This window comes from Aphelocoma coerulescens, chromosome 20, assembly GCF_041296385.1.
Source record: "Aphelocoma coerulescens isolate FSJ_1873_10779 chromosome 20, UR_Acoe_1.0, whole genome shotgun sequence".
Taxonomy (NCBI): Eukaryota; Metazoa; Chordata; class Aves; order Passeriformes; family Corvidae; genus Aphelocoma; species Aphelocoma coerulescens.
The window spans coordinates 2041349-2053695 of NC_091033.1; the positions used below are offsets into that span (position 1 = coordinate 2041349).

At 53.8% G+C, this 12347-nt stretch overlaps 1 protein-coding gene across 1 annotated transcript in view; it reads right to left on the minus strand.

The window, feature by feature from the left end:
• Positions 1–2022: 2022 nt before the first annotated feature.
• LOC138120835 (centrosome-associated protein CEP250-like) overlaps positions 2023–12347 on the minus strand; it is a 76866-nt gene continuing 66541 nt past the window's right edge. The window contains exons 26-33 of the mRNA XM_069033851.1: positions 11943–12136; positions 10557–10647; positions 8078–8206; positions 7341–7621; positions 5983–6142; positions 5161–5404; positions 4398–4552; positions 2023–2178 (exon numbers count right to left, since the gene is read on the minus strand). Of these exons, the coding sequence (XP_068889952.1) occupies positions 2023–2178; positions 4398–4552; positions 5161–5404; positions 5983–6142; positions 7341–7621; positions 8078–8206; positions 10557–10647; positions 11943–12136 (1410 nt within the window). The remainder of the gene's footprint in view (positions 2179–4397; positions 4553–5160; positions 5405–5982; positions 6143–7340; positions 7622–8077; positions 8207–10556; positions 10648–11942; positions 12137–12347) is intronic.

The window sequence follows — 12347 nt, forward strand, 5'->3', positions numbered from 1 at the left end:
GCTTAGAGGAGACATCCTCTGCATGTAAATATTAGTTGTTAATCAACAGTAATACCGGCTCCAGGGAGGATCAGTGAGTGGTGTCACCACAGCCTGGCCACTTCCTGCACCTGATCCAGCAGTACTGAGCCCGCTGGCTCGGGCAGTTTTCCATTCACTTGGCCGCTCACTCGGTCCGTACCTCACCAGTCCGGCTGTAAGGAGACTGTGTGGCTGTTGAATGGTTTGCAGTGTCAGCAAAACCCTCCCTGGTCCCCCATTATTCACAGAGTCCATCAGGTCGGCCAGCCATGATTTCCCCCGTGGTAAATCTGTGCTGGCTCTTCCCAGTGCCCTTCCCTCGCAGTTGCTTGAAAGGGTGTCCAGGACCATTTGCTCCATCACCTTCCCAGGGATTCCAAAGGAGCTGATTAGCCTGTAGTTCTTCAGATCCTCTTCTGTGCCCATCTTTAAGACTGGTGTAACACTCTTTGCTGTTCTCAGGAACCTCCTTCAATGGCCAGGCTTTTTTGAAGATGACAGACAGCTCCTGTAGCTTCCTCTGGTCCTCAGACCTGGTGGATGCCTGGCTCAAGAGCTCCCTGACTATTCTCCCCCTCCCCTACTGCTTCCACAGCAATGTCTGTTCACTCCTTCTGGATAACTTGATTCTTCTTCCACAATTTTTTCTTCCACATTCCTCCTTTCTGAGATGAGGTTGATCACAAGTTCCCCGCTCAGTTGATCTCCTGTCAGCCAGGGCTGTGATTCTGCTTTTCACCTTGCTAAGTTACCTTATTCTAAACTAGGACCTCAACCCCTGACCTTCTCATCCTCAGCCAGTTCTTGAGTGTTTCCAGGATCAAGAATTCCTCCCACTGGGAGGGTGGCCGAGCACTGCTGCAGGTGCCCAGGGAGGTGGTGGAGTCTCCATCCCTGGAGAGATTCAAAAGCCGCCTGGACACATCCTGGGCAGCCAGCTCTGGGTGGCCCTGATGGAGCAGGGGGCTGGGCAAGGTGACCTCCAGAGGTGCCTCCAGCCTCCCCCAGCCTGAGATTCTGTGACTCGGAGAAAAAACAGGTTGCAGTTTCCTAAGGACAAATGCAAAAGCTCCACATGTGGCAGGATTCTCCTGCCCTCACCAAAGTGGTTCATGTCACGTGTCTCCCATCTGCAGATTCGTCCCTGGAGTGAGGATGCCCCTCAAGGTCACTCCTTGAGGCTGACAGAAATATTTGCCCACGGTCATTGGTTTGGGTGAGAAGCATCAATCTTTAATTATTAATTGGTTTTGCTGGCTTGAATATAACTGCTTCCATGTTGCTTCAAATATAATGCACTCTACCGGAAGTTATAGTTCTCTGTACTGGGTAGTCAATAACTCTGATAAAGGTCTTTTTGTGTAGTCGTAATAAACACTTTATTTTTCTATAAATATATCCTTCATCCTATGGAACACAGTTGTATAAAGGTTCAATTACACCTATTATCCTACAATCCTACAATTACACCTGCAATCCTTTAAACATAAACTATGGACAAAATCTGAAGCTACGACTGCATGCAGCTGCACCCTGTCTCCTCTCTGACAAGCCTAGGAAGTAAGGAGGTCCTTGTGACTCAACGAGAGCATCTCCTGCCTGCTCCCTGCACAGCTCTCCAGAGGTTCCTGCCGGTCTCGGGCCAGCTGTGACTGCAGCAAGGACACCTGAAAGAGGCAGAAAGCCCAGCTCAGACAAGCCCACGTGGGCAGGAGCATCCGCAGCCCCACGGTACCGGCTGTGGGGGCAGACACAGCCTCCAACTCCAGCCCTCACCAACACTCTGCCCTTGGGGAAGGGGAAAGGAACAGGCTCCCACACTGCCCCTGAACGGAGCTCAGATGATCAACAAGTCCAGTTCATGGCTGGCAAACCCTTCCCTCATACAACCCTCAGCCACCACAGGTCTGGGAGAGAGAGTTCCGACAGGATTTAGGAACCCAGCTCTGATTCCCAAAGCACGCATTCTGGCCACTGACCCCTTTCTCCACAGGCTGTGCCTCAGCACGGGGGCTGCAGCTCCCCTGAGCTCCTGGAGGACTCTTGTCTTTCAGAGGTTGATCCATTTTTCTGGTCAGACTGGGAGACAGGCAATGTAAAGTAGTCTGGGGGGAACACTCTCCAAAAAGTTCTGATTCTCCTCCCTTCATGTTCATCCTGCACCTTGGATGGGAGAAAGGGTCACAGAAACCTGTCAGCAACCATGGGGCAAAAGGACCTCTGGACATCAAGGCAAGGAGATCTCTGCTCACAGACCCTCAATTGCACCAGACAGCACTGGGGGCAAAGAGCTCTCGCTGGGGGCTGTGCAGGAGAGGCCAGTGTGTGTCCGGGGACACGGGGCCAGGGAGGGAGGCAGCGGAGTGAAGGTGCCTTTGTGAAAGCCATGGGCTGCCACAACAGAGAGAACAAACAAAGGGGTGTGCCCACAGCAGGGACAGGGAGAGGCAAGGAAACAAGCAGAGGACTCCAAAGCACTGCCTGGGCACACGAGTCATGATCCAGAGGAGCCTGAGGCTCTGCAGAGGCAGTGAAAGCCCACTTTACCTCAAAAGTTCTCCTGAGCTCACGCTTCTCTGGCTTGTCTTTTGCTGCTGCTGCAACCTGGTCCCGCACACATTCCACACCCCTCCTGGAGTGCTCAGACAGCCGCTTGCCTTCTGCTCCAACAGCCTGCTGGGTGTTCAGAGAGGAGATGATTCCCTTATTTCAAACACCACAAGAGCTGTCCCTCAGAAATCTCCCTCTCAGGAAGCATCCTCGAAGCTCCAGCAGTGCAGCTGCTCTTCAGCCCTCGCTACAGAACTCTGCTCACTTCAGTCCATCACTCTGCTCACCTGCTCCATTCCTTTCCACACCAAATCCAACCCACACATGTTGCCTCCCCTTGCCTGGGCACGGGAGAAGCAATTCCCCATGCCCAGCTTTTGGCCTGGAGCTGATTTGAATAACAGCTCCAGAGCTGCCTCAGTCGTTCCAGGCGTGCCAGCAAACAATCTGGCAGCCAGTGGTCTCTGGCTGGAGCCAGGCAGACAAACAAGGCTGCCTGCTGCAGCCCGGGCTGCTTTGCCCAAGCAGGCCTAGACTGACAGGGATCTAGAATCCCACCTCTTCATGGGAAACTTCATTGGAATCTTTGAGAGACGTTGCAGTGGACTGAAGATCAATGCCAGTGCCTACCTGGGGATGACTCTTTCCCTGCAGGAAGGCTGAGTGTTTCTTCAGAGCCTCTTTGGCAATTTTACACTTGGCCAGTGGAGCACACAGGACTTGAGCGTTTCCTCTGCCTTCCTTCAAAGCAGCAGCCCCATGCTCCAACTCCTCCTGTTTTCTTTCATTTTCAGTGTCCAATTGTTGCGTTGTTTCCTTTCTTGGAATTTCAAGTGTTTTCATTTCATTCTTCTTTTTCAGATCTCTCATCTGCTCCTCGTACAATTCCCGTTCACGCTGCCAAAACAGGGAGGTCACTCATTCCCTCTCTCGGTTTGCTTTTCATACCAGATCGGGACTCCTGCCACAGGCAGGCAAAGGCTGCCCCTCTCTCTCTGCCTCTCGGGATGCCTCAGACCTTTGCTGGGACCGCCCTTGACGCTGAGTCTTTCCCAGCTCACTCAGCCCATCCCAGCTCCCTTTCTGCCCTTCCCCGACCTCTTGCAGCTCCACTTGAGTGTTCCTTTGGGGAGCAGCTGCCAGAACTGCAGCCAGGATTCCAAGTCCACGCTAAGCAGGATTTAGGTGGTGCCATGAGGATGTGCTCTCCAGCAGGGAGAAAGGGAAGAGCAAACACCCCCAACATTTCATTCCCTGCAGCTGGGGTGACAGGAGTGGTTTTTGAGCTCTCCTGTGTAGAGTTTCCATGGCACCATCCCCGAGAGCCCCACTGCCCTCTCTTGGAGCAGCAATGGCCACATCAGTCTGTCATTCTCTGCTGCCACTCAGGACAAGTTCTCCCCTTGCAAGCACACGTCCTTATCTGCATCAGCACTTTGCTTTTCTCTCTTTTCTCCCCACTGGCTCTCTGATGGCCAAGGCCAAACACCTTTCTATTAACAGCAAACTTGGCCTTCTCACCCCTCGTTCCAGGTCCAGGTATTTGAAATCTGAACGTGGGTTTGGACATGAGGAATTGCCCAGACCATGCAATGTCCATAGAGACAGTGTGGACATTGAGAACTAGAGGGCACAAAACTCCAGCATGGAGGAAAACCAGCAGCCTCAGCACTAACTGGCTTTGACATGACTACGACATCTTTTCCTCCTTATTCAGAAGAATGCAGTTTGAAAAACTCAGCTGGAAAGAGGTGCTCCTTAGAACTATTAACACAAGGGCCAAACATAGCTAGGAAATGGCCCTTCATGGCATCTGCCATTCTCACCAGCACATCCTTCCTTTCCTTCTCCAGGCTCTCCAGTTTCCTCTGCAGAGATGCCACCTCCTGACAAAGAGTCACACCCTCTTCCTTCAGGGCAATGGCCTCTTTCTCCAGGGCAGTTTCTCGAGAGGTCTTCTGGTGTTCTGCCCTCCACATCGCTGCAGCAGGAAGGAGGAGAATGAGAACAGCAAAGCAAAGGCAAACTGATGTGCATCCTGCAGGGACAACAGCACTGTCTTCTTGGCCTGCCTGTGTTTGCCAGCCCCTAAGGCCGCAAGGGCTTCCAAAGCTGACAGAAATGAAGGAAACTTCTAGGCAGAGAAAAAAGCAGGAATCCAAGGGGCAAGGTTCAGAGGAATAGGAAAGTGTCTTTCCTCTTGGGCTTGTGCAGAGTGAGCAGTCCAAGAGAGACAAAGGAGCGGGGATGCCTGTGCAGCCCTGCTCCAGAGAGGCCAATAGCCTGGGGGCTCTGTCAGGGCCTGGAGTTGGGGGGAATCGAGCTGAGGCATCCAGCTACAGCTCCTCAGCACAGACACAGCACCTGAAAGGCACCACCTGTGCACGGGATCAGCCATAGCACAGCCAGATGGCACTGCCAGCCACGGCATCTTTCTCGAGAAAAAGCTTTCACTGGCACTGGATGGAGAAATCTCCTGCTGGTTGTTCTTCCCCTCTGCCATCTCTGGGCACTTTTCCTCTGCATGGCATCAGAGAGCCCTGCTGGCAAGACAGGATGGGGCAGTGGGTGCAAGAGGAGAAGCTCTACCTTGCTCACTTTCCTCCAACTCCTGCTGCAGCTCCTGGTTGCGAGCCTTCAGATGGTCTATCTGAGCCTGCACCTCCCTCAGCTCCAGCTCCAAAGTCTTACACTGCGTGGCCACGGCCTCTGCTCTTTCCTCAGAGCTCTGGAGCCTCACACGCAGCTCAGACCCCTCAGTTTCCAGCTCCTGCTTCTCCTGAGTAGGCTGGGGAGCCGCCTTCTCGATCACTGCTTCCAGCTCGGCCTGCATCTGGAAGATGGATGCACAGAGCCTCAGGGACAGGGCTGCTCCTGAGGCAGCAGAGCAGGCAGTAGAGCAAGCAACAAAGGAGAAATGACTTCAGGCAAAAAACCATGCCCAAAACAGAAGGCACAGAGCCAAGGATTCCAATGGAAACAAGTGTCCTGAAAATAGGGAAAGGGAGCCAATGGGCATCCTTGAGGCTGCAGCTCTGAACACCGGCTGAACTGGCTGCGCTGGAAGTGCCCTCCCCAGCCTGCCATAGCCACGTCTGTGTGCCCACATTGCTCGGTGCCCAGCACAGGCACCAACTCCATCTGGGACAACACTGCTAACAGAGGGATGGAGAAGCTCCAAAGGAGTCTGCTGCTGCTTCTCCTCCCACATTTCCTGCTGGGACCTGGGAGAGAGCGGAGGAAAACATCGGCAGCAGACACCAGATCCAGCCTTGGCCTGTGGGTGCAGCAGCACCCCGGGGCAGAACACGGCAGCAGTGGATGCTGCTGGGAGGGGAAAGCAGTTGGGGCCTCCAAGCCAAAGGTGATGATGTGTGTCCCTGGAGAAGAGGACGCCAGGGCACAGATTACCTGGGCGTTGAGCTTCAGCACTTGTCCTGTGCGGTTTGCACAGAGCTGCTCGGCCTCGCGAAGAGCAGAACGAAATTGAGACACCTGATTGTTCAGTGCCTGGTTCTTTTCTTCCAGTGTTCTGAGGCACAGGTTCTTTTCCTCCAGAGACAGAAGCAGCCTAAAAGGGAAGCATGCAACTCATTACTACACGGTATCACATTTTAGGAACTCTTAGGACTCGCACCACCTCGGGGAAAACTGCTCTGTCTGATGAGGTTTGTCTAAACAACGTGGCTGTTTGTTTGTTCCCCCTGCAGTCACAGCCCAGCATGTGCCCACTCTGCTTTTATTCATGAAAGAATGGGGAGTTCCTGCCTACATGTCCTACCTTCTTCTTGAGATGGGAATGTGAATATAGACCTAACAAAGTCTTGCCATGAAGAGATTAGGGGAGAGGAAGAGTTTTCTTCTGACTACCCAGGCTCCAAGGGGGAAAGGTTTGGTCAACATGGAAGAGACATTTCCTTGCCCCATCTTGTATGTCCAGGTAGGAGGAGCAGCACCCTACAGCCAGAGGATCTCGGGGAAGTTCCCTAAGATTTACCAGCACCCATCCTACTTCCAGCTGGAGAAACAAAGGCCGATAGCAGAAGTGGCAACAGAGCCTTGGAGCACAACCTGATGGAAGATGCAGAAACCTGCAGGCAAGCAAGAGGGCCCTGCCTTTTCTTTGTCTTCTTCTCGAAAGAAGAATCCTGTGGCACTGAAGACTGGCAGGACTTGGTCAGCTGGAGGGGCCCTGCTAACCTTGGTCTTGTCTCTTGCATTCTTTGCACAGTCAGTATTGCCTGTGACTCTGGAGGCTGGCAGGGACCCTGCTTGAGCCCCCCCAGGCACCTGGGGGCATTTTCTGAGGAATGATGCAACAGAGACATTCTTGGTTCTTGGGTGCCTTTGAGGGGAATCTGGCCTAGGTCAGCAATCAGGGCCTTGAGATGGTTCTGCCAAGCAAAGGCATCAGGATGCCAGGCTGCTCCAGATCCCAAAGGCTTCAAGTTACAGGACCCAAGGCGGAGCTGCTGGATGTGTCCAGCTCCTTACACTGCAGCTTGGGCAGTGTTAGCACACCCACCTCACAACAGAACACACCCCTAGAGGGAAAGAGCTACTCCAAAAGCCTTTGTCTTCAGAAAAACTCTAACTGAAGGCTTGAAAGAAAAGAAAATGAAACACAACATCCAGACAACCAGACGCGTCTGCACGGAGAGTTCAGAACTCTGCCACGTAGGAAATGCTGCCAGAGCCCCTGGCAGGTGCAAAGATGGCAAAGAGGGAATCCATTCCCACAAGGCAGAGTCCCACAGGCTTTCATTTACCTGGCTTTTTCCTTCTCTAGGGTGTTCAAGGAAGCCCAAAGTCCCGAATTTTGGCGTGCCACTTCTTCCCATTGACTCCTTTCCATCTCCAAGTTCTTCAGGTGCACTTGCAGCTCCTTGTTCTGATGTTCTGCCTCCTCCAGCGTCTTCTGGAGCTGCTCAACCTGCAACAGCTTCTGCCTTGACTGCTTCTGGGCCTCCCTCACATCTTGCCGGGCTCTCTGAACAATCGTTGCCTGGGACTCTCTGGAGGCTGCCAGCTGAGATGTCAACTCTCCCACCTCCAGTCAAACAGAACAAAGCAGTCAGAGGCTACAGCCACAGCCTGTCACTGTCAGCCACAGCAGAGGCTGTGAGAAAAGGCAAAGGCCAACTTTCCATTTCTCCCTGTCCTCAGAGCACCAGATTCACAATGCATACGGACAACTTGTTTCAATCTCTACGTGGCCCACCAAGGGCACCTGAAAAAGCACCTCCCACACCAAGGCCAGCAAGAAGAGGCCAGCAGGAATCCGTGCTGATGGTTGCTGGCCAACAGCCCAGAGGACTAGCCCAGCTGTCCAGGGCAGCAGCTGAGATTCAGCAGAGCACCGAGGGTCCTTCAGAGCAGCTGCCAAGGAGCCCAGAGCACGAGGCAGCCCCAGGGACCACCCCAGCAGCTGCTGCTCTGCCATGGAAAAGCAAGAAGGGCACAGACCCCCTGCTGGATGCTGCGGTGCCACTGCTCTTTCACTCACCTGCTTTTGTAGAGCCTCCCTCTGCTCAAGGAGGAGATTCATTTCCTCTTTGATGCCTCGTAGTTCTTCCTCGTGCCTCTTCTGCGCTGCCTGGATCTCCCCCCGAGCTTCCTGCAGCTCAGCTTGCAGCTTTGCCTGGATGGTCTGGCAACAAAATGCAGAGCAACTTCCTGCGACCTGCCCTCAGGCTCAGCTTTTCCCACTTGCTCTCTCAAAATCCCATTCCTTCAGCGACTTCTTTTGGCTTCTCTACCCAGCTCTGCTTCCATTGTAAGCCTTGCTTCCCGGGCCTGAGCTCTGGAGCTTGCCAGGCTCTGTGCTGCCAGGGCCTGAAGCAGCCCTTGCCTCCTGACTCCCAGCACCTGCCTTTTGTGCCCTTGCCACTGCCCTGCACTCTGTTCCCTGCCTGCTCAGACTTACCTGCCCCTTCTCTTGCTGCTCTTTCACCTCCTGCCTGAGCTGCTGCACCTGCTGGCAGGCTTGGCTTAGCTGTCCCCGAGTTTGGAGCAGTGTCTCTGATAAAGAATTCTTCTCCTTCTGCTTTTCCAGCAGGACCTGCACAGAAGGAAAGAGCAGAGGGCTTGACACTTCCCCTGCAAACTCTGTGTGGCAAGAGGCAAAGACCGATGGGCTCACGCGCTCTCAGAGCACTTGGCTGCTGCTCCCCTGGGCCACTGTCTGCCCTGGGGAGGACACAGCTTCCCAGAGAGTGACTAAGAACACAGCCCAGGAGACATCTCTGGGTTGCTGTTCAGAAATACTCCAGGCGAGTCTTTAAAAAGATTTGTCTCTTGTCAGCGTTCCCGCTGCGCCCTCCCTGTGCCCACAAAAGAAAAGTCCTACAAACTCAGTTTGGCTATGGACACCGACCAGTACACACCAAAAGAGGACCCTTAAGAGAACAGTGAAGATCCTCCGAGGTAAGTCTTAGGAAAACAGAGCACAAGAGCAGCACAAAAATCCCAACGGAAAGCTGATGTTTCTGCCGGGCTTCCTGTGAGAGGGCTCATTCCTGGGCCCAAAGACAGCCCTGTTCACCTTTCACCTCCCCAAATTCAATGTAGAAGACATGGAGGGCATGCTCCACACAGCCCCATAGCCTGCCGTCTCCCACAGCTCCAGCCTTGCAAAAAATCACACCAATTCTCCTTGCACAATCATTACCTCTCGCTTGGCATTTTCAAATCTAGTTTGTTCCTCTTGTCTTTGAGCCTGCAGGGTGGCAACTTTCTTCCTCATCTCAAACAGCACCTTCTGGTGCTCCTGCTCTCTCTCTGCCTTCTCTTTTCCCCATTGCTGCAGCGTCTCCTGTATGTCTGCATAGTGCCTTTCCTGCTCACTTGCCTGAGGAGGTTTGGAAAAATCTTCAAGTTGAAGTCCCCAGGCAAGCTTCTCGCTGAAAAACGTGAAGCTTCATCCCTCCCACAAACCCCAACCTGAAAAGACAACAGCACTGGCTCTCTGCTCTCCAGAAACCGTGTCCTGTCAGGGAATTTAAAAGGAGGCTCAGCAGGTGCAAGGATCCCAGAACCATGGAATCATTTCTGTTGGGAAAGACCTGCACAAGCATTGAGTCCAACCATTCAGAAAAGGAGGTGTCACCTTCTGGCACCCTGGTGCCCCAGTCACAAGGACTGAAGGACCGGGGCCTGTTCCATTTGCTTCCAGCCCAAAGCTAATCCCTCTGTCCACCGTGGGAGCACAGCAAGACAGGAACCGAGTTCCCACGCCTGCAGCCAGCAGCACTGTTGGCATCTGCTCCACGCTGGCATCTGCTCCGTGGCAGGTGGGACTCGGGGAAGATCCTGCCCTGGGCCGCCACGCTTTGGGTGGGCACTGCCCAAGCTGCTCTGGAACTCGCCTTACGCCCTCACGGAAGCCGTGGCTGCATTTACTGGCCCAGCACCATCCTGTGGGTCTTCACGCGCCTCCAAGTCCGAGCCGCCGCCTCTCCTGCCCGGCCCAGCAGCGGGAGGCCTCTGGCAGAGGACTGCTGCCCTTTCACACCCTCAGGCTCTGCTGGTGCTAAACCAGCCCCCAGGGCCGGCTTGGACAATTCAGAAGCGTATTGTCACCTACCAGGTCTTGCAGGAGCTTGTTTATTTCCACCTGCTGAGCAGTTCCCTGAAGCCTGAGGCTTTTGTGACACTGCTGCTCTGCCTGCAAGAGCTGTTGTGCTGTGTCTTCCTGCTCCTGCTTCCTGAGAGCTCTCTCTGCTTCCAGCTCACGTTGGAGGCACTTCACTTCTCCTGCAAACACGACCAACAGCAAGATTCAGAGTCTTTACTGCCTTTACTGACTCAGGCCCTTTCAGTGTCAGCGTAGGAGGGCCCTGCCTCCAGCGCCACCGCTCCTCAGAAGCCCTGCAGACAGAGGAGGCTTTACAGCAGCTTCTCTATCTAGGTGGGGCGGCACCACAAACAAAGCACACGAGGTTCTCACCTTGTAGCGCCTCCTTGGCCTGTGTGACTGTGAGCACTTGAGCCTCCAGATGGTTGCTGGTGATCTCCAGCTGGGATATCTGCTGCTGAGCAGCAAACAGGCTGGATTCCAGGCTCTCCTTCGCTGACCTACAGGTTGCAAATACGGAGAGACATGAGCTGCTCGCTCCTGACACTCCCGGGCAGTTATTCCAGGACAACGTGGCTCAAGATGCCCAGGCCTGAGAATGCAAAACGGGTCGCATGGAAACTTGTACAGAGAAGGCCCATTTGTGCCATTTCAGTAGCAAAGCAGGGCCCTCTGAGGGAGTGCCCAGGCCTTCCTTATGGCCTGGCACAGCACAGACAGCCCAGCCCAACGTGACCTCAACAGCCGAACCTTCAGCTGCTCTTCCTGACCTATGACCCTGGCTAGCTGTGCCCACACAGGCTGGGCCGAGGAGCAAAAGCCCAGCCTCTGCTCACAGCCTTTCTCTCATCAGCACTTCCAAGCTGCTCTGCAGGGGGACAGAACAGACTCTCGTCCTGGCTCACTCCTGACTTGTTAACTCTCTTCATCATGGACATAAAGGTACATAATTTTCCAGACACTCTGTATTTAAGAGACTTCAGAACTACTTTGCATGATACAGTAAAATCTCATGGTCATGGCAGCACTTGTAAAAATTCAGAACACCATGTTGTCTGAACAACAACTACCTGAATGCAGAGACTGCAGTTTAAGCTCCTGCACGGTCAAGGAATAGACTTGCCACCTTTCTTTTAGTGTTGCCAGCTAAGCAGGCAGTAGCCCAAGTCTTGTCCTTCTTTGGAGAGTGAGAGGGACCATCCAAAAGGACCTTGGCAGGTTTGACAGGTGGGTGCCCATCAACACAGCAAGAATCCCCAGGGGCTGTCAACAATTCCAAAGAGGTTTCCCTGCTGCTCTCTAAGCAGCTCTAGGTCCTGCCTCACACTTCTCAAGAGTGTGCTTGGAAGCAGAAGGCCCTCAGCATTTTCAGCAGGAGCCTCTGGCTTCCCCCTGAATGGCAGCATGCTACTGCCAACATCCCAAGGTCAGAGCCTGGAGTTCTGAAGATGAAGCTTCAGTTCTGAAGATCAGGATTGTGTCAAGCTACTTAGGAAGGAAAGAGGGATGTTCAATGCCCAGAACAAGGAACTAAACCCAAGAGAAACTTGAGGTTTCACTCAACAGCTGCATGGTTTAAGTACTACTCAATTCAGGGCCGGGTGGCTTGCTTTTGACTTCCCACACGAGTGTGCTTGGCGGCACAAACAGGAGCCCAAGGCTCACAACAGCTTTGCTGGCTTTAGATGTCAGAAAAATAACCTTCACATTGTGGCATATTTCTTTTTCTTGAGACTTCCATTTTCTGTCCATGCAAGGTAAAAGCATCCGGAAAGGGTCTCCTCCCTGCCTTTACCTGGTCTCTGCCAGCTGCTTGGAAAGGTCTTGTTGGTGACGCTCCATGGCTGCCAGTCGGCCCTCAAGGGCAGCCTTCTCCCGGCCCAGCAGCTCCTTCTCTCTGCACACCTGGGCCAGTGCGTGCCCTTGGCCAGAGGGCTCCTGGTGCAGCTGCTCCAGAGCCCTGCTCAATGACTCTTGCTCCTGGGAAACCTGGAAGCAGGACAAGGTACAGCTCGAGCCCTTCCTCAGGAGCCCTGTGCAGAGCCAGCCAGTGCCACCTCGCAGGCAGCCAGAGGACAGGGAGCTCCTGTGCTCTGGGCTCAAAGTTTCACAGCATCTGCCCTCTGCAGCTCCGATACCCTGGGCTGCCAAAAGCCTCTGGCACTGTTACCTTGGAAGTGCTGTGTCAGGCCCTGCTGGC